General features: G+C 50.5%; 1 protein-coding gene across 1 annotated transcript in view; it reads left to right on the top strand.

Moving 5' to 3' along the window:
* LOC130492948 (protocadherin gamma-B5-like) overlaps nucleotides 1–21,336 on the top strand; it is a 173,293-nt gene that overhangs the window by 118,370 nt on the left and 33,587 nt on the right. Inside the window, exon 3 of the mRNA XM_056866726.1 lies at nucleotides 16,612–16,673. Coding sequence (XP_056722704.1) covers nucleotides 16,612–16,673 — 62 coding nt within the window. The remainder of the gene's footprint in view (nucleotides 1–16,611; nucleotides 16,674–21,336) is intronic.

Genomic DNA, 21,336 nt, shown 5'->3' with positions numbered 1-21,336 from the left:
CAATACGATGTTATAATCACAGCTACAGATTTTGGTTCTCCGCCTCTTTCCAGCCAGAGCCATTTGCTTGTAAACATCTCTGATCTGAACGATAACCCACCCTCCTTCTCGCAGCCTGCATATCAGGCTCTTGTGAACGAGAACAATGCTTTGGGGGTGCCAATCATTACTGTATCTGCCTTTGACCCTGATCTGGGGCAGAACTCCAAACTGTCCTACTCATTGGTGGAGCATACTATCAATGGAGTGCCCATTTCCTCCTACGTCCATGTCACAGAAAACGGCACCATCTACAGCGGCTGCTCATTTGACTACGAGCAAACCCAGCGGCTGGCTTTCCAGATACAAGCAAAAGACAGCGGCTCTCCTCCCCTGAGCACCAATGTGACCGTCTCCATTTTCATTGTTGACCAGAATGATAATGCTCCTCTTATTGTGTACCCGGTGACCAGGGAGGGGGTCCTTGCCCAGCAGCCAGTTCCTTTCTCAGCACAGGAAGGTTACTTAGTAACCAAGGTGACAGCTGTGGATGCGGACTCTGGGCGGAACGCATGGATTTCTTATAAGCTGCAACAGGCCACAGACCCAAGCCTCTTCCAAGTCTCAGCGTACTCAGGAGAGATCCGGATGATCCGATCTCTTCTGGAACAAGACTCCCCTTCCCAGGAGCTTGTCGTTGAGATCCTGGACAATGGGAAACCACCCCTGACTGCCACCGCATCTCTGGTGCTGAACATAGAGCATGGGCACGAGCCAGGCATGGCGGATCTCAGGAAGGCCACCGTGGAACCCGCCGGGCTCTCCCACATGACCTTGCATCTTATTATCGCCGTGGTGGCAATCTCTGTCCTTTCTATTTTGACTTTTGCATTTTTAGCTACAAAATGCCTTCAGAGATTGAGAAGAAGGCCCTTGGACGTGACTTGGACCAGAGATGTGAAGGGAAGAAACTCTGCAACCACGGCAAGACACTTCGACACTTTCCCAGTGAGCTTGAGCCCAGATGAGAAAATGGAGTTCCCCACAGCGTTCATTGGGAGAGATTCTGTTTCTCATTTTCCTCTCCTAAGATCTGGTCAGACCCTCTTGTCAGGAGGGGGAAATTTCAGGATTGCAAAGCCATTCACTCAACAGGATATCAACAATACAGATACTCTTCTGGCTGGAAGTCTCTCCCGAGAACCAAATGAGGTGAGACAAAAAAAATCCTATTCTCTATGCACAAAATTTGAGTCCGGTGGCACTTTAAAGACCAACAAAATTGTCCATGGTTTTTAAGGTGCTACTGGATGTGAATGTTGTTCTATCACTACAAACTAATGTGGTTGCCTGCCTGAAACTATTCTCTAAGCCCCCTTTGATAGTGGTAGCCATATCATACAGGCATTGTATTAAGATGGTTGACTTGCTAGTTGGAATTTGTTCTTTGGATTTGAGATTCTGCAAGGAATCTGTGATACAGATTGTAGGTTAAATGTTAACAAGAGTTTCTAGATATAAGTCCAGTGTGAATAATTTGCCTGAGAAGTTTGCAGAATTTTCATCCTTTGGTTGCTTTTAAAGGAGGAGCAGTGAGAAATACTTTTAAGAATGTCCTGTCTTAGACAAGGGGTTGTGCTAGACATTTCCCCCATTGCGTCCATTCCAGTGTTATGAGCCTACGCTTTGATGTCAATATTATTAACCATAGATAAAATGCAAGCTTTTCGATCCATCTAATTAATGTAAGTAATTTGGTATTTTGTAAACTGGCCTTTTATTTTATTTTTTAACTATAGCCTAAAAATTGCTTGGTTTGTAGATTTCTGCAGATTGAAGTTATGCCATTGCTTCTTGGTTACAGAGAAATACTATTGCCCTGCCTGTGTTGTGCTAATTTTGGAGAGCCAATTGAATGGGACTTGGAGGCCTTAAGCGAGCTGAAGTTTATACATGCTAGCACTGAGTTCTGTTTTTGTGTTTGGAAGCGAACATTCTAAAAGGGTTGCTTTTGCCTTGGTAACGTCTATGGTTTTAAATAGAGAGGAGGGGGAGGCTGCCTTGACAAGCGCCAAAAGCCCTTTCTGTAAGGGGTCCTATCTTCCCTTTGTTGGGCTTGAACAGATACCTTCTTCATAGCAAGCAAAAAATCACTCTAGTTATTAGTCAGAGAAGCAACGGTTCTGTAGTCCCCACAGCTGAGCATTGCTTTTTCCGTTAAGAGGAGATAGAAGGAATCTGGCTCATGTGAACAATGAGGATTTGTACCATTTAGGCTTCCCGGACGTGCTGTTTCCTTGAGAACAAGAAACTAAGCAGCTAAACTTAGCTGCCAAAACCAGTGACGAACCAGGCTCCTGAATCCTTAAGTTTTGGGGATGGAGGACCAAGGCGACCAGTTCTGGCATCTCCACCTTCCATATCTCTGCGGCTTTAAGAGTGTAGGTGGAGTTGCCATTGGTGGAGAGTGAGCAGAGCTGTCATCCAGTCGGGTGCTGATCCCAATTTGATGGGGGGGGGGGAGGCAGAATCTGCTCTTTCTGCCTTGACTTTCCTCCTCCGTCGTCGTCGCTATGGCTGTAGCTCAGCTTCCCTCCCCCAATCCACCCCCTCAGCTCTCTGACTAACACTCAGTTGCTGCAGCCAGGCAAGCTTAAAAGCCACTCCAATGCCTTTGGAAGGGAATACCAAGGGATTTTAAAACGGCACTCATCCTGGTCTGGTAACCTCCTGACCATTGGAATACCTCAGAGATTGAAGACTTTTCTGAAATGGAGCCTCGTTGGTCTTGGCAACCTTCGTCCAAATGGCAAGTACCAGGCTTATTTTTGCTGTTCGGCCAGGCATTGGTCACAGGACAGATCCGCTACTCTGTGGTGGAGGAATCGGAGCCGGGGACTGTGGTGGGGAAGGTGGCTCAGGACGTGGGCTTAACAGTGGCAAATCTTGCAAGTCGCAGGCTGAGGCTGGCTGAGGAGAGCAGGAGGTACTTTGCAGTGAATCTGGCCAGTGGTACCCTTCTGGTGAATGAAAAGATAGACCGGGAGAGCCTGTGTGGAGCCAGCTTAGTATGCATCTTGCCGGTCCAAGTTGTTATAGAAAACCCCCTGGAACTCTTTCACTTGGAAGTGGAGATTCTGGACTTGAATGACAATTCCCCCAGGTTCCTCACTCCCTGGCTTTTATTGAAAATAGCCGAGTCTGCCACCATAGGGGCACGTTTCCCACTGGAGAGCGCGCATGATGCCGATGTGGGGACTAATGCTGTCAGTGCCTACCGACTCAGTCCCAACCCCCACTTTTCCCTCAATGTAAAGAATGTGAAGGACGGCAAGCTTTTACCAGAACTGGTACTGGAGCAGCCTTTGGACAGAGAGCAACAGCCAGAACACCAGCTCATATTGACTGCTCATGATGGGGGGGATCCTGTCCTCTCTGGAACAGCTCAGCTCACCATTGTGGTCCTTGATAATAATGACAATGAGCCGACATTTGATCTTCCAGTGTACAAGGTCAGCCTGTTGGAGAACATCCCTGTAGGTTCTTTGCTTTTCAAACTCAATGCAACTGACCCAGATGAAGGTTCTAATGGAGAAATACAGTATTATTTCGGAATCCACACGCCTGATTCCATCCAGAAGTTGTTTGGTTTGGATCCCCACTCAGGTGAGATCCGTGTCCAAGGAGATGTGGATTTTGAAGAATCCCGTTCTTATGAACTTCACGTGAGGGCCCGAGATAAGGGTGTTCCACAAATGGAAGGCCACTGTGTTATCCATGTGGAAATCAAAGATGAGAATGACAATGCCCCTGAGTTTCTTCTTACCTCCCTAGTAAACCCAGTGCCAGAAAATACCCCTTTGGAGACAGTGGTGGGGCTTTTCAATGTCAGAGACCAAGATTCAGGGGCCAATGGTGAAGTAATTTTAGAAATATCACCAAAGCTGCCCTTTAAAGTCAAATCTTTTGAAAACCACTATTCTTTAATCACCCGTGAGAAGCTGGACAGAGAAACGGTTTCACAATATACCATCAAACTGACCGCCCGAGACTCGGGGTCCCCACCTCTAAGCACAGATGTCATTATTGTGCTGAACATTTCAGATGTCAATGACAATGCCCCGTACTTCTCCCAGAATTACTACAACTCCTTCCTGAAGGAGAACAACCCACCTGGCTCCCTGTTGTGCACAGTGGCGGCCTCTGATCCTGATGAGGGTGACAATTCCCGCCTGACTTACTTAGTGTCAGGAAGTTGGATCCAAGATGCCCCCGTCTCTTCCTTTATCTACATTAACCCAGACAATGGGAACATTTATGCCCAGCGCTCTTTTGACTATGAGATGCTTCAGGTACTGCAAATCCCTGTCACTGTCCAGGATGCTGGGTCACCCCAGTTGAGCTCCAATGTCACTGTCTACCTCTTCATACTAGATCAGAATGATAACACACCCTCTGTTTTGCACCCAGTGACTGGCCAGGAGTTGTCAGCGTTCCAAAGGATCCCTCAGTCTGCACCGGCAGGCTATATAGTCACCAAAATCACAGCAGTGGATGCGGACTCTGGCCATAATGCCTGGCTGTCCTATTCTTTGCTTCCACAGTCAACAGACCCTTCCTTGTTTCGAGTGGCTTCCTACACTGGGGAAATCCGGACTGTTCGAGACTTCCAAGAAACAGATCTCCCTGCACAGAAAATCCTTGTCCTGGTGAAGGACAACGGAGAGCCGTCTTTGTCCACCACCGTCACCATCTTGGTGTCTTTGGAGGATGAAGTGTTAGAGGAAGGGCCTCAACTTCATGATTTCCTGACTAAACCCAAAGAAAAACTGGACCTCACCTTCTACCTGATTATCGCACTGGTGGCTGTGAGCATTGTGTCTATTATTACTTTCATCGTTCTGTCTGCAAAATGCTTTTGGAGTAAAAGGCGCAGAGATTCCTCTTGCTGCAGCCTGAGTGATGTTCCTGCCAGGGACGTTTTCAAACAATCTAGCCCCAAGCTGCAGCTGAACTCCGACGGCACCCTGAAATACATGGAGGTCACGCTGAGGCCCACGGACTCTGAGAGCCAGTGCTATAGGGCCAGCTACTCCCCGGGATCTGACAGAAGTGATTTCACCTTCATGAGGCCTGTGGATTACCCCCCACCAAGTACTCTAACAAGGGACTATGATTCTTTCTTATCTCGTACTAATACACTGAACCATCCCAGGCAGGTGAGGTGGCATTTTCTCTTCCTTTTCTCCTAGCGAATTGCTTGTCTCCAAAGAGCCTTTGCCACCTGACCAGAGGCTGTCCACATGTTACCCAAATGGGGTGGGGGCAGTTTTTGCTTGGCCTGATCCAGCACTGTGCTGGCAAAGGGGAAGCCATGTAATCAGGGGCAAATGATGTGGGTTTCCTTTGTGCACCAAAGTTGCCTGTTAGCTGGCAAAGGCCCTCAGAGGATGTAAGGAGTTGGCTTTGGGGTGTGAACTGCGAACTGGCATCCTTCAGAAGCTGCCAGTCCCAAATCCAGCTCTCATGCACTTCTTAACATTTCTAGAACAGCAATAGCCCTTGTCACTGAAAATGTACTTAGATTTTTTTTCTCTCTGAGAATGTTTAGACCGTTAACCAGAACTGTTATGCCTTTTTAGTCTAAAGCCAGTGGAGTTGGTTAATTGGGAAGCCTCAGCCACAGCTTTCTAGCTTCCCTTGAACTGCCTTTCCTCCCAGAACGTACAAAGCAGCAGTTCTGAACGGGAAGAGAGGAGTCAGGCTGTGCTTAGAAAGCCAGGGAGGCCTTTTGCTGTTGCTACTGCTGCTGCTGCTTCAGAGGATCTTGTAGCTGGGGCAGAAATCAAAGCCCCAGTCGGTTTGGGCTTTGTTTTCCATTGTCTGCCGTTTAGCCTGGTGTCTCTAGGTTAAAAACAGCAGGTTACGCGGTCCTTTTTTGCACAGTAGCAACTTCCACACTTGGATTGGTGCGTGTGTTGCTGTCCTGAGAAGGAGGCCGCCGATTGGATAAAGAGGGAGGCAGTCTCAGCCAATGGCGGGGAGGCTAGCATTGAAGATCGGGCGGCGCGTACCACTCCCCTCCACAGCTGTATCAATCCCTCTCAAACCAAAACAATGAATGAGAGAGGTAAACAGTGATCACAGTCCCCCTTTTCTCTCCGATATTTCATATTTCTTCCAGATAGGCGGTGTATCCTCCAGGGGCTTAAAGAAATACTGTCTGCTATAAATAGCTCCCGGTTTGCAGTGTTATTGCTTCCTGCTGTGGATATCAGAAAGATGCTCAGAACAGAAAACTCTGCCTGGCGTCTGGGACTCCTGCATGCCTTTTCTTTCTGGCTGCTTCTGAGTGGCTCTTCTGCACAGATCCGCTACTCTGTCCCAGAGGAACTCACTCGAGGATCCTTTGTGGGAAACGTTGCTAAGGACTTAGGAATGGATGTGGCAAAGCTGGCAGCTGCCAATCTGCAGGTGCTTTCCGATTCTGACTCCCAGTATTTCTCTGTGAATGTGAACACTGGAATCATAATAGTCAGTGACAGAATAGACAGAGAGCAGCTCTGTGGGCAGAACCTGCGGTGCTTCTTGCATCTTAAGCTTGCGATTGAAAACCCCGTGGAGTTCTATCGCATTGAAGTGGAGATTCTGGATATCAACGACAATGCTCCTGAATTCTCAAGTAATGCGATCGCTCTGCAGATCTATGAGCTGGCTGCACTGGGCGCGCGTTTCCCCGTCCCGCACGCGCAGGATCCGGACGTAGGAACAAACACTCTGCAGACCTACCACCTCAGCGCCAACGAGAACTTCAACCTCAACGTGAAGGCACGCACAGACGGCAGCAAATTCCCAGAGCTGGTCCTGGAGAACGTGTTGGACAGGGAGCACATAGCTATTCACCGTTTAGTCCTGACAGCGGAGGATGGTGGCACACCCCCCAAGTCTAGCACCATCCAAATTGCTGTCCAAGTCCTGGATGCCAATGATAACCACCCAGTTTTTGACAAGCCCACTTACCATACCCGCTTGGTCGAAAACTCTCCTCTTGGGACGCTGGTCATCAAGCTGAATGCCACAGACCGGGATGAAGGGCCTAATGGAGAGATACGCTATTCCCTCAGCAGCCATAACTCAGAAACCCTGCGCAAGACGTTTGCGATTGACGACACCACAGGAGAGATCCGTGTTCAAGGGAACCTGGATTTTGAAGAGGCCAGCGTGTATGAGATCGAAGTGGAGGCCACGGATATGGGCTCCCCCACCATGGAAGAGCACTGCAGTGTAATGGTAGAAGTGACGGATGTGAATGACAACCCCCCTGAAGTTGTCCTTACCTCTTTTTCTAGCTCCATTAATGAAGATGCACCCCCTGGCACTGTCGTTGCCGTGATACACGTCAAAGACAAGGACTCTGGCGATCAAGGGAAAGTTCAGTGCGACCTGCCCAGAAACCTCCCTTTCAAACTTCGGAAGGACTTTGAGCATCAGTATTCCTTGCTCACCAGTGAGCAGCTAGACCGGGAGAGCACTGCGCAATACAATGTCACCATTCACGCCTTTGACCTGGGAAGCCCTTCTTTCTCCCAGCACACGTCTTTCTCCATTACCCTTGCAGATATCAACGACAACCCGCCTCATTTTGACAGGTCGTATTATGAAGCGATCTTAGAAGAGAACAATCCAGTAGGGGCAGTTCTCCTGACAGTTTCTGCAGCGGATGCCGATAAAGATCAGAATTCCCGCCTTTCCTACTCTGTTTTGGCCAGCCCTGGGCGACAAAGAGTTGAGGATCCCACCTCTTACATCTCCATCAACCCAACGAGCGGGCAAGTGTATGCAGAGCGCCCCTTTGACTATGAGCAGATTAACCACTTTCGGTTCCAGGTGGAAGCCTGTGATGGCGGCTCTCCTCCTCTATGCAACAGGATCATGGCGCACATCTACTTATTGGACCAAAACGACAACGCGCCCTGGATCCGATTCCCCTTCGCGGGCAAAGATTCCGCGGTGCAGTTCAGGATTCCCCGATCAACTGCAGCCAACACCTTGGTCACCAAAATTATGGCCGTGGACTTGGACTCTGGGAGAAACGCCTGGCTCTCCTACCACTTAGAGCAAGCCACTGACCCTAGCCTTTTCAGTATGGCCCTGCGCAACGGGGAGGTGAGGACCATGCGAGCCCTGCAGGACCTGGACGACCCTACCCAGGAGCTGGTCCTGGTCATCAGAGACTCAGGAGAGCCTTGCATGTCCACCTCCGTCACCGTGGTGGTGCTCCTGGAGGAGAGCAGCCCCGAAGCCTTCCTGGGCTTGACCGCTCACTCGGTGGAGAGCGAGGGCCCCCCCATGGTGACCGTGTACCTGATCGTCTCCCTGGCCGCCATCTCCACCATCTCGCTGATGGCTTTGGTGGCCTTGGGAGTCCGGTGCTGCCACCCCAGGGCCTGCTCGCCAGCTCCCGCCTTCGGATGCTGCAGGAGCCAAGCCGGCGCGCTCCAAGACCCCCTGGACCCCATGCTGGAGCGCTGCCACTACCAGCTGAGCCCCGGGGAGGCCCCCGTGGGCGTACAAGTGGCCTGCTTGGGACCCCCCGCCCGGGGCTACCGCTCCTGCCTCTCCCCCGTCTCGGACATCAGTGAGTTCGTCTTCATGAAGCCCACCCTGACGCTGGGCGCGGCCCCGGGGCGCCCTGGCCCTGAGCGAGGCTTCTGCGGCAAGGTGAGCCTTTCCCGCGCATCTCCCCCTCCCCCTGGGTCCCCACCCCCCGGGTCACCCCTCTCAGCCCCTCTCGCTGGCCTTCCTTACAGGGCGGGAGGGGGGATGTTGCCCACGCTCTCCCCTCCCTCCTTCCTTCCCCGGCCATTTATGCACGGGAGGTTTCGCCTTGCATTCGCCGCTCTAGGTGCACCTTTTTCCCATCCGAATTCTCAAAACTCAACAATAAACCCCTATGCAGATAATTCACAGTGGGTAGCCGTGTTAGTCTGTACGCAGTAGTAGAAAAGAGCAAGAGTCCAGTAGCACCTTAAAGGCTAACAAAAATATTTTCTGGCAGGGTATGAGCTTTCGTGAGCCACAGCTCACTTCTTCAGATACAGCTAGGATGTGAATCCATCTGTCTTTAATTCACAGTGGGTAGCCGTGTTAGTCTGTCCGCAGTAGTAGAAAAGAGCAAGAGTCCAGTAGCACCTTAAAGATTAACAAAAATATTTTCTGGCAGGGTATGAGCTTTCGTGAGCCACAGCTCACTTCTTCAGATACAGCTAGAATGTGAATCCATCTGTCTTTAATTCACAGTGGCTTTAATTCACGCTGTGGCTCACGAAAGCTCATACCCTGCCAGAAAATATTTTTGTTAGTCTTTAAAGTGCTACTGGCATCCAGGCTCACGAAAGCTCACCCCCTGCCAGAAAATATTTTTGTTAGTCTTTAAGGTGCTACTGGACTCTTGCTCTTTTCTACTACTGCGGACAGACTAACACGGCTGCCCACTGTGAATTAAAACCAGGTGGATTCACATTCTAGCCGTATCTGAAGAAGTGAGCTGTGGCTCACGAAAGCTCACCCCCTGCCAGGAAACATTTGTGTTAGTCTTTAAGGTGCTACTGGACTCTTGCTCTTTTCTACTACTGCGGACAGACTAACACGGCTGCCCACTGTGAATTAAAACCAGGTGGATTCACATTCTAGCCGTATCTGAAGAAGTGAGCTGTGGCTCACGAAAGCTCACCCCCTGCCAGGAAACATTTGTGTTAGTCTTTAAGGTGCTACTGGACTCTTGCTCTTTTCTACTACTGCAGACAGACTAACACGGCTACCCACTGTGAATTAAAGACAGATGGATTCACATCCTAGCTGTATCTGAAGAAGTGAGCTGTGCCTCCGAAAGCTCATCCCCTGCCAGAAAACATTTGTGTTAGTCTTTAAGGCGCTACCTGACTCTTGCTCTTTTCTACTACTGCGGACAGACTAACCTACCCACTGTGAATTAAAGACAGGTGGATTCACACCCTAGCCGTATCTGAAGAAGTGAGCTGCGGCTCACGAAAGCTCCCCCCCTGCCAGGACACATTTGTGTTAGTCCTTAAGGCGCTCCCGGACTCTTGCCCTTTTCTACCCCTATGCAGAGCTTGGAGAATTCAAAGGCGGGGAAGGCGCACCGGGAGCGCGGCCAATGCAAGGCGCAACCTCCCCGCGCGCAAGCGGCCGCCCGTCCCCGCCGCTGCAGCAGCGGCCAGCCGCGCGCCCCGTCCGCGCGCCGCACCACCTCCACCTCCCCCCGGGGGTCTGGCCTGGCCTGGCCTGGCCGCCCCTGGGGGGAGCCGGGCTGGGGCGTCCGGGGGGAGCCGGGCGGGCGGGCGAGCGCGCGGCGGCGGCGGCGAGCGAAGGAGGGGAGGGGGGCTCCTGGGCGGCCGTTTCGGGGAAGGGGCTTCGCGGCGGCGGCGGCGGCAGTCGTCAGCCCGGGCTTGCCAATGAGCGGCGGCGGCGGCGGCTCGCGCCAGCCAGGCCCCCTCCGCGCTCCCCATCACCGGCTGCGGCGGGCTCCCGTCGGCTGCGCAGCCAGGCCCCGTCGGCAGCAGCCGCGGCAGCAGCAGCAGCGGCAGAGCCCCGGACGCCAGGCATGCTGCAGCCGCTGCTGGCGCTGGCCGCCTGCCTGCCGGCCCTGGCGGCGGCGCAGCTGCGCTACTCGGTGCCGGAGGACCGTCCGCCGGGCTGGTGGGTGGGCAACGTGGCCAAGGACCTGGGCGTGGAGGCGCGCAGCCTGGCGGGCCGCCGCCTGCAGCTGCTGGGCGAGGGCCGTCGGCCGGCCTTCCGCGTCAACCTGGCGGACGGCGCGCTGCTGGTGCACGAGCGCCTGGACCGCGAGGCGCTGTGCCGCGCCAGCCCCACGTGCGCCTTCCCGCTCCAGCTGGTGCTGGAGAACCCGCTGCAGCTGAGCCGCCTGGAGGTGGAGATCCTGGACGTGAACGACAACGCCCCCCGCTTCCCCAAGGAGGAGGTGTCGCTGGAGATCACCGAGGTGGCCAACCCGGGCACCCGCCTGCGCCTCGAGGCCGCCGAGGACCCCGACACCGGCTCCAACTCCGTCGCCGCCTACGAGCTCAGCCCCAGCGAGCACTTCGCCCTCGGCGTCCACGTCCGGGGCGACGGGGTCAAGATGCCCGAGATCGTCCTGGAGAAGCTCCTGGACAGGGAGAAGGCCGCCGTCCACCACTTGGTCCTGACGGCCCTGGACAGCGGGGCGCCGGTCCAGTCCGGCACGGCTAAGGTCACCGTCCACGTCCTGGACGCCAACGACAACCCCCCGGTGTGCGAGCCCCCCGTCTCCAAGGTCTATCTGGAGGAGAACGTCCCCGTGGGGACCGTCGTCACGAAGCTCAACGTCACCGACTTGGACGAAGGCCCCAACGGAGAGGTGGAGTATTTCTTCAAGGCCAGCAACAGCGTGCCTCTGAAACTCCTCAGCTTGTTCAGTTTGGACCCCCAAACGGGGGAGATCCGGACCAAAGCTCTGCTGGATTACGAAGAATCCAGCGCGTACGAGATAGCCATCTACATGAGAGACAAGGGATCCCCAGCCATGGAAGGCCACTGCAACATCCGCGTCGAGGTGGTGGACGTCAACGACAACAGCCCCGAGATTGTACTGACCTCCCTATCCAGCCCCGTGCAGGAAGACGCACCTTTGGGCACCGTCATTGCACTCATCCGGGCAAAGGACAACGACTCTGAGGAAAACGGGCAAGTTCGCCTGGAGATTACCAGACACATCCCCTTCAAACTGGTGTCATCGTTCAAAGGGCATTACTCGCTGGTCACTGATGGCCCCCTGGACCGCGAGAAAGCTGCCGGGTATAACATCACCGTTAAAGCCACTGACTCTGGCCTGCCTCCGAGAGCCACGCAGAAAAGCATCTTCATCCAGGTCTCGGACGTGAACGATAACGCACCCACTTTCTCCATCCCTTCCTACACAGCACACGTGGAAGAAAACACCCCTCCGGGGACCCTCGTCTTCTCTCTCTCAGCCTGCGACCCAGACATTGGGGTCAACTCCAAGTTGTCTTACTCCATCGTGGACAATGGAAGCCACGGCCTGCCCATCTCCACCTATTTTCACATCAATCAAGAGAACGGCAGCCTTTATACTTCCAGAGTCCTTGACTACGAGCAAGAGAAGGTCTTTCAGGTCCCCGTGGAAGTGAAGGACGCGGGCTCCCCACCCCTCAGCAGCACAGCCACACTCCACTTGTTCATCGTGGACCAAAACGATAACGCTCCCACCATTGTGCACCCGGAGGTCCCCAAGGGCTCTGCCTTTCACCACGCCTTCCCGCTCCCCGTGGAACCTGGGTATTTGGTGACCAAGGTGGTGGCAGTGGACGCCGACAGCGGACACAATGCTTGGCTCTCCTACCATCTTCTCCAGGAGCCCAACGAGGCCCCCCCTTTCAAAGTGGAGCGCCACTCCGGGGAGATCCGGGTGACCCGAGCGCTGAGGGAGCCGGGGGTGTCCCACCGGGTGGTGGTGGAGGTGAGAGATAACGGCGTGCCCTCCCTCTCTGCCTCTCTGGTGATCCTGCTCTCTTCCGAGAACCGTGCCGTGCAGGACTTCCCCAAGTCTTTGGACCGCCTCCCGAAATCGCCGTCCAGAGCTCCCAACTTAACGCTCTACCTTATCATCTCGTTGGTGGCCATCTCTCTCGTCTCGTGCGTCATGCTGGCCGTGGTGGGAGCCCGGTGCTTCAAGTCGGGCCTCTGTGTCTCGGGCTGGTTCCTCTCGCGCTGCTGTAGCAGGAGGACAGACCGGAAGTCCACTGTCAATTTCAGCGGGCGCCCACGTCCTGAGGGCTTTATCCGATACCTGGAAGTGGGTGCCGCCGGAGCTCAGCACTGCAAGTCCTGCCTCTCCCCGATGTCCGAGCAGGGAGATTTCCTGTTTGTGAAACCCTTCAGCCATTCCACGACTGCAGAGAGCATCCTTGCCTTTGAGCAGGCAAGCAGTGCTTTGCAGACTCCATCAGACGGGGTAAGGTGTGCCACAGCGGTTCCTGCAGAGAGCTTCCAATGTCAGTCCCTTCCCTGGAGCTCTGCTTTGAACATCCATTTGCCAGGAATAATGAGGGAAGAGGTTGGGCGGGGGGGATTTCTGGTCTTCCCTTTGTGGAAGTCTGTTTACTGGGGGCATATGGCTGTCATTTTTGTCTATACAGTCAGCTGCCTTCGGTCCTCACCACACACAAATATAGCCAAGGCTGCTTGCTTTTTAAGCCTTTGAAAAACTGTTCCACGGAGCAAATCCTATCAGTGCCATCTGTGTACAGGGTCCTTTGCAGAGTCATAGAAACTGGAGAAGTCCCTGCCCAGAGGAGCTTACAGTCTAGATTGCAAGGGAAAGGCAAGGCAAAGGGGGGTCGCAGTTCCATGGATTGCATTTCGGTTTCCTTTCACTTGGGAAGGAGAAGGGGGCTTCATAGAAGAGATGTGTTTTGAGCTGGGGGGCAGAAGGAGAGAGATGTGGATGGACGGATTTGTGTTTCTTTGCACTATGTGAGGTATTTGCAGATGTATCTGTTCCAACATGCTGTGCCTAATGGATCCTTGAGCATGAGTGGCCGTGAGTTCTGAAGTTGTTTGCAGTGGGACAAAGTGAGAGGCTTACTGGTTTCACAAGGATTCCCCAAGACTTTCTCCCTTTATTAGGGATCTGTATAATTGTTGAGCAGTATCCTGGCTTATCAGCATTACAAGGTCACTTACTCCACTGACTTGATAAATAATGTATTGGGGGGAGGGACTGGGACCATTTGGGCTGCCCTATCAATGCATCTGTAATCTGGTTGTCATGACCAGTGACTTTCTCAGCGGGAATCTGTCTGAAATACAAGATTCCACGCTGGGAATGCCATAGGAGCATCTTCTTACAAGACTACACGCACAGTCCACCAGGAAGATCTCTTGCACATGTCCCAGTGAAATTAATGGGAATTCCCAGTGAGCCTAGCTCATGACATAGTATGAGTAGTAGGGATTATTGTATTAAAAATGAAAATACCATCGAGTGAAGACTGGGGCATGGAAATAGTGAGAGCCTTTAGTGAGCCCAAATTCTTTCAGAAAAGCATCATTTGCAAATGGTAATTTTAAAACCTCCTCAGTGAATTTCTAGAATCTTATTTCATTTCTCTCTCTCTCTCTCTCTCTCTCTCTCTCTCTCTCTCTCTCTCTCTCTCTCTTTCTTTCTCCCCCTCTCCTTGCCCCCCCCCTCCTTTCTTAATTCTGCTGACAGCCTTAAGATCAGCTTGGAAATGAGCACAGTATTTTGCAGCGTGTGACATTCTGTTCAGATCATTTTTTGTGCTTCTTGTTGCATCTCTTTCTCTTTGGGATGAGTCCACCGTTTGGTGTCTGGTACAGAAATCCAGTGGAATGCTGTGTGCCATTTTGAGACCCGGAGAGGGGGCCTCGACTTCATTTTTAGGAATGCCCAAATCCACACGTAGGTGCCTAAATAAAAAGGTGCCATTTCAGGACTTCCGAGAAGCACAGGGTTTGTTGTTGTTTTTTACAAACTTAATAAGAAGGAGCAGCTGCTCAGGATACATTTAGGGGTTTAAATTTAGGATTGAAGATTTTATTATAGTAGCCTCTGGATCTCTAAATTACAGCTGCTACGGAGGAAGTCAGTGTGTACAATGAATGGTGGGCGGTTGTGTGTGTTTGGGTGAATTCTCTGCCTAGCTGGGTGCATTTGTACTAGACATCGTATATTCTGCAGTAGGTTACCGTTTTACACACAAAAGGTAGATCTGGGAGTTAAAGTAGTGCTGAGATACATGTCCAGAATGATTCTGGCTGCCAAAATAACAGAGTTGTTTGTTTCTGGAATTCAACTAGGTAACATGCTTGCCAACCCTTTATAATATCTGCACAGAGTTCCGTTTTGGGTATGATATCATGTTCCTTTCTGATCTTCCCCCTTGCTGACCATATGCTGTTTGCCCTCTTAAGTCCCAACACATCCTGCACCACATCTTCCCCTCTGCCCAGCTCCTGAATATATATACACACTCACACAACCAACCCTGTGCTGGCTGCGCCAACCCTTTGCCACATCTCCTGCCTGTTCCATCCAACTTCCCTCCCTCCACACCTCTTCATCTCCCTCTAGACTCTTCATCTTCCTCTACAGCTCACCACCCCACTGTTCCCTTTCAACAGTCCCACTACACCACGACACACATTTTGGGATATTTTGAGCCTTGACATGCACCTTTGAGCCTTGGCATGCACTGCCCCACTGGAGAAACACAGGCTAAGTTGTTTGTTTTCAAGGGTAGTCCAAAGTATCCAGATCCACTGAAACAGTTTAACATATGAAGCTGCTTTATACTGAATCAGACCCTTGGTCCATCATGGTCAGTATTGTTTACTGAGACCAGCAGCAGCAGCTTTCCAGGGTCTTTTGTACATCACCTACTTGCCTAGTCCCTCTAACTGGAGATGCCAGGGATTGAACATTGGGACTTCTGCATGCCAAGCAGATGGGGAAAAAATGTCATTGCTTTTAATGGGAGGTGGACGCCTTGATTTTGAAAGCTCTTTTTATCCCACTGATTTTGAAGGAAACCTCTCTCTAAATAATGTGTGGGTACAAATCTTTGCACCTTTATGGTTCATTATCAGTGCAGGATTAATGAAGGAAATTGCTAGAAGGTTTGGACACTTGAATCGTTCATCAACAGTGGCATTTGTTTCTACTGTGCTCACAAAGAACTGATTCAAACATGAAGTTCATTGTGGCATTTGTATGTATTGCTTTATGTACAGTATATCCATTGTTCCAATAATGCAACATTGTGGGTGGAAAGTAATACAGGACTCTGTAATCTGGCCAAGTGCAGGGCTGCTGTGTCTGTCTTCTGTTGTGTCTTCTAAAGAAATCATTATTGTTGTGGGAAATGGAATATTTAATCTCAAACAACAGCAGGAAAATTGCAACCTACCAAGCACACACATCTAGCAAAAGATAAAAGAAAAGAGAGGACATGAAATCAAAAGTCCTACATTGGCATATTTAAGAAAAGAGACTAAATTAAGAAATTCTTATTAGCATTTCAGCTGTTAGCAAGAGAGTTAGATCTCTCTGAGTAGCAATTAATTCTCTTCCCCCCTTAGCTCATTCTTCCTGATGTTCTGGTCTTCTCCGGTTTAAATGATTCCCCTTTCAGCTTATTTCATGCTTCGTTTATTTCACAGCATATATTCTGATCATACTGGAAAATTATTCAGGGAACTTCTTCTGGAAAAATTATTTGGAGACCTTCCTTAATCAGCCAGTTTGGTTTGAATTGCTGGGAACATGTAACACGTGTCACTGTATTCTCTTGTTTTTCTGTGTGAGCTTGCATGCGTGTGTGTTTTATAGTTGAATCTCTCCTTAAGCATCTCCCCCCCCATCTTCTTACGCAATTTTATGTTTAAAATACTCTTTATGTCTTCCCTTTCTGTCTTACACACCAAAGCGTGTTCACAACCCACAGTAATAGTCAAGTGAAGATTGGTTTGTTTTGATGGTTTAATGTCAGAGTAGAAGCATTTCAGCTCTCCTTGTCTTTCTTTTTACAGCAAGCACAACCTGTGAACACAGACTGGCGGTTCTCTCAAGCCCAGAGACCAGGCACCAGCGGGTGAGTGATGAGTCGTTCTGTTTTGTTTTTCTCTTCTTCTATGTGGACGTCCCTTCATTTCAGTTGTAGACTTTAGTTTATGTGCTCAAGAGATGAAGCACGGATTTGGCCTTGCTCCATTCGGGCTCTGCTGTGTGTGTGTGTAAAGTGCCGACAAGTCGTAGCCGACTTATGGCGACTCCTTTTGGGGTTTTCATGGCAAGAGACTAACACAGGTGGTTTGCCAGTGCCTTCCTCTGCTACCGCGCCTCAAACACAGCAAGCTGGAAACCTTTCCTAAGGGGATGGTGTGAGTTTGAGTCTCCGCTAGCAAGGAAAGAGCAGACACGTGGGTGATATCGCTGAGGGTTCACATTGTGTTTTTTTGGCCCTACAAATTGCCCATTTCTACCCATAACTACCAAATCAAGGTGGAGATTCTCAAGTAATCTTTAATGGCCGAACAGCAAGGAAGTCTGGGTGTAGTAACTTCCAATTATTACCTGACCCTGGTGGAATAGGTGGATAGTAATTTGTCAGTCAAGGACAAGAGAGGTGAAAATGTTTGTTTACGAGCAAAGATGTCAGTGGACCAGAAGGCAGGCACCCTGGCTTCTTCCTTGAAGAGGTCTGATATGCAGAAATCCTCAAGAGAGGTTTTTTTGCAGTGTGGATTGCAGCAGAACGCTGCTCTTAAAGGGTGGTCATAGGGGCATTTCAACAGTCAGCAGCACTATCAGCTTGAGGAAGGACTCTGGACTAAGAAGCCTAGTGTTCCTTCTCTAGCTTAGGCTGCTTGGCATCCAAACCAGAGCTGGTTCTCTTCCTGGAGCATCCACATGACATCCTTCTCTAATCACCCACTTTTCCTGAAATAGATCTACAGTGAGGGGGAAAAGTATTTGATCCCCTGCTGAATTTGCCCGTTTGCCCTCTGACGAAGAAATGACCAGTCCATAATTTTAATGGTAGGTCTATTGTAGCTGTGAAAGACAGAATAACAACAGGAAAACCCCCAGAAACCCAGAAGACAAAAGTCAGAGATTGATGTGCATTATAATGAGTGAAATAAGTATTTGATCCCTTTGCAAAAGATGACTTAGTACTTGGTAGCAAAACCCTTGTTGGCAATTACAGAGGTCAGACGTATCTTGTAGGTGGCCACCAGGTTTGCACACATCTCAGGAGGTATTTTGTCCCACTCCTCTTTGCAGATCCTCTCCAAGTCAGTAAGATTTCAAGGCTGATCTGTAGCTACTCAAACCTTCAGCTCCCTCCACAGATTTTCGATGGGATTAAGGTCTGGAGACTGGCTAGGCCACTCCAGGACCTTAATGTGCTTCTTCTTGAGCCACTCCTTTGTTGCCTTGGCCGTGTGTTTTGGTCATTGTCATGCTGGAATAGCCATCCTCGACCCATTTTCAATGCCCTGGCTGAGGGAAGGAGGTGCTCACCCAAGATTTGACGATACATGGTCCCGTCCATCGTCCCTACAATAAGGTGAAGGTGTCCTGTCCCCTTAGCAGAAAAACACCCCCAAAGCATAATATGTCCCCCTCCATGTTTGACGGTGGGGATGGTGTTCTTGGGGTCGTAGGCAGCATTCCTCCTCCTCCTCCAAACATGGCGAGTTGATGCCAAAGAGCTCGATTTTGGTCTCATCTGACCACAACACTTTCACCCAGTTCTCCTCTGGGTCATTCAGATGTGCATTGGCAAATTGCAGATGGGCCTGTACATGTGCTGTCTTGAGCAAGGGGATCTTGCGGGCTCTGCAAGATCTCAGTCCTTCACGGCGTAGTGTGTTACCAACTGTTTCCATGATGACTATGGTCCCAGCTGCCTTGAGATCATTGACAAGTTCCCCCCGTGTAGTTCTGGGCTGCTTCATCACCGTTCTCATGATCATTGCAACTCCACGAGATGAGATCTTGCGTGGAGCCCCAGACCGAGGGAGGTTGACAGTTACGGTTAGGGTTGTCACCTTCTCACCAAGCTGCTTGGCAATAGTCTTGTAGCCCAGTCCAGCCTTGTGCAGGTCTACAATCTTGTCCCTGACATCCTTAGACAGCTCTTTGGTCTTGGTCATGGTGGCTAGTTTGGAATCTGATGGATTGATTGCTTCTGACGACAGCAGAACCCTAACCCTAACCCTAACCTGGCTGGTTGATAGGGATCAAATACTTATTTCACTCATTATAATGCACATCAATCTCTGACTTTTGTCTTCTGGGTTTCTGGGGGTTTTCCTGTTGTTATTCTGTCTCTCAACAGCTGCAATAAACCTACCATTAAAATTATGGACTGGTCATTTCTTCGTCAGAGGGCAAACGGGCAAATTTAGCAGGGGATCAAATTCTTTTTTCCCTCACTGTATGTGTGTGTGTGGAGGGTGTGTGTGTCTCCTGTTAAATTTCTGGATGTCCGGCTACTGTGAAAGGTACAGGAACATGAGCAGTTGCAAAGTAATTGTAGCAGTGTTTTTGATCAGAATATACCTTATACCTGGTTGCTGTTTGAGCATCTGGGTAACAATGACCATGGGCTTGCCACCTGCCTGTCACTCAGGAAAATGTGTATTTGTGCCATAGGATGTGAAATATTGAGTAACTGCATTGATTGTGCTTTGCTTGCAAACACCACTGGACACATCCATCCACCCTCCACTCTGCTGCCTGGTGATTTAAAAGCATCTTTATCAGGAAGATAAACGGAGGGGGTGTTCATGTTATTTTAGTGAATGTGGCTGTGTGTTGCACAGGGGTGCTGACCAGTGCCCATGCTGGTTCCACAGCTATACCCCTCCTCAGCCAGTTCACAAGCATACGAAAAGCTGAGTAGAAACATAGAGGTGGAAGGAACCTCAAGGATCATCTAGTCCAATGCTCTGCAAAATGCAGGAAATTCACAACTGTCTTCTTCCCCACTCCCCCAGTGACCCCTGCTCTATGCCCAGAGGAAGGCAAAAAAACCTCCAGGAACCCTGGCCGATCTGGCCTGGAGGAAAATTGGCATTACCCTGGGCATGTAAGAAAGAGAGCCAATCACTGACGCATTCCTTCCTGCCCTCCCTCTCATGATCTGTCTAAGTTCACCGAATCAGCATTGCTGTCAGATGGCCATATAGCCTATCCAGAGGAGAGCACGCCACCTCCTTATGAAGCCTGTTCCACTGAGGAAATGCTCTGTCAGGAAGTTCTTCCTAATGTTTAGCTGAAAACTCTTTTGATTTAATTTCAACCCGCTGGTCCTGGTCTGACCTTCTGGGGCAACAGGAAACAACTCCGCTCCATCCTCTATATGGCAGCCCTTCAAATACTTGAAGATGGCTATCATATCACCTCTTAGTCAACTCCTGTCCAGGCTAAACATACCGAGCATCTTCAGCCTTTCCTCATAGGACTTGGTCTCCAGACCCCTCACCATCTTCATTGCCCTCCTCTGGACACATTCCAGCTTGTCAACATCCTTCTTAAACTGCAGAGCCCAAAACTGAACACACTCTAATCTTATGTTTGTGCACAAAATAGCATATCTTAAACAGGTGGCTTATAGTAGAAAGTGGGGCGAGATCTAAGCAGATCCACAGGTGGGGTTGGGGTTGCTGTTGTATTTTTTCTGGCAGGGCTGCTGTGTATTTAACAGCTCTTTGAGAAGCAGAAATTCAGGTGGTGAATCTTCTTCCTTCCTTGCACAGCTGGAAAATTGTCACCAGCAGAATTTCTGCTTTTTGCAGATCTGTCAAAGGCTCAGGAGCGCTGCCAGGAAATGCTGGCAATCCTTGTCCAGAGCGCAATAAAGACTAGAATAAAATGAAGCTCTGAGTATTGGAGAAAAGGACTCTGTATTCCTGGACCACAAGAATAGTTAGTATACAGAAGGCAGAATATTAGCATTCAAAGAGAAGACCACACATCAATGTATCCTGTTTACAGCTGTACTAATGCCTCATATTTGCACTGATGGTGATTCCCACATTTGAGAGTGGATTGGTCCTTGGTGTGATCAGTGCCTTTTTAGCGTGTTAATTTTACTCCTTATTCTGCTACACCACTTGGTTCAGGCCATTTCCAGAGTAGTTCTCCTGTAGCCTTTGAACATCTTTTGGTCCACATGGACCTCTCCCTGCAGCCAGGTCCAAAGAGAAGTCAGCTACTGGCAACACTCTTACTCAGCATCCAAGGGTGCACAGAGACAGACATCCCCTTAGCAGTGAGCCTGATCCCACATGTCAGACTGCCCACATCCAGCTTTGGAGGAAACCTGCTCTTCTGGTTTGGAAGCAAAACCAGATTGGCACAGCACAGATCAGTATGCCATAGGGTCAGTCATGAACCTTCCCTCCTCCTTTACCAAAGCCATTGATTCCCCCCCTGCCGCCCCCGCCCCACACACACTTATTTACATTTCAACAGCGCTAAGCAGACTTGGGGGGACATAACTATTGCCAGGTGCTTGGGGTGGGGGAGCAGATGTCCTTTTTGAAGTATGGAGAGGGACAGGCCAGCATGAGATCCAAAGGCTGTGAAGTGGAGGCAAGGATGTCGGGTGGCCAGGTCCCTCCTGGCCACCAGAAGGGGATGGGGGCGGGGGTAGGGCTGCCAGCTCCAGATTGGGAAACTCCTGGAGATTTGGGGATGGAGCCTGGGAAGGACAGGGACCGCAGTGGGGTACAATGCCCTCC

The sequence above is a fragment of the Euleptes europaea genome, unplaced genomic scaffold (genome assembly GCF_029931775.1).
Source record: "Euleptes europaea isolate rEulEur1 unplaced genomic scaffold, rEulEur1.hap1 H_3, whole genome shotgun sequence".
Taxonomy (NCBI): domain Eukaryota; kingdom Metazoa; phylum Chordata; class Lepidosauria; order Squamata; family Sphaerodactylidae; genus Euleptes; species Euleptes europaea.
The sequence above is the reverse complement of the archived record's forward strand: the minus strand, read 5'-3'. Positions and strand labels throughout refer to the sequence as shown.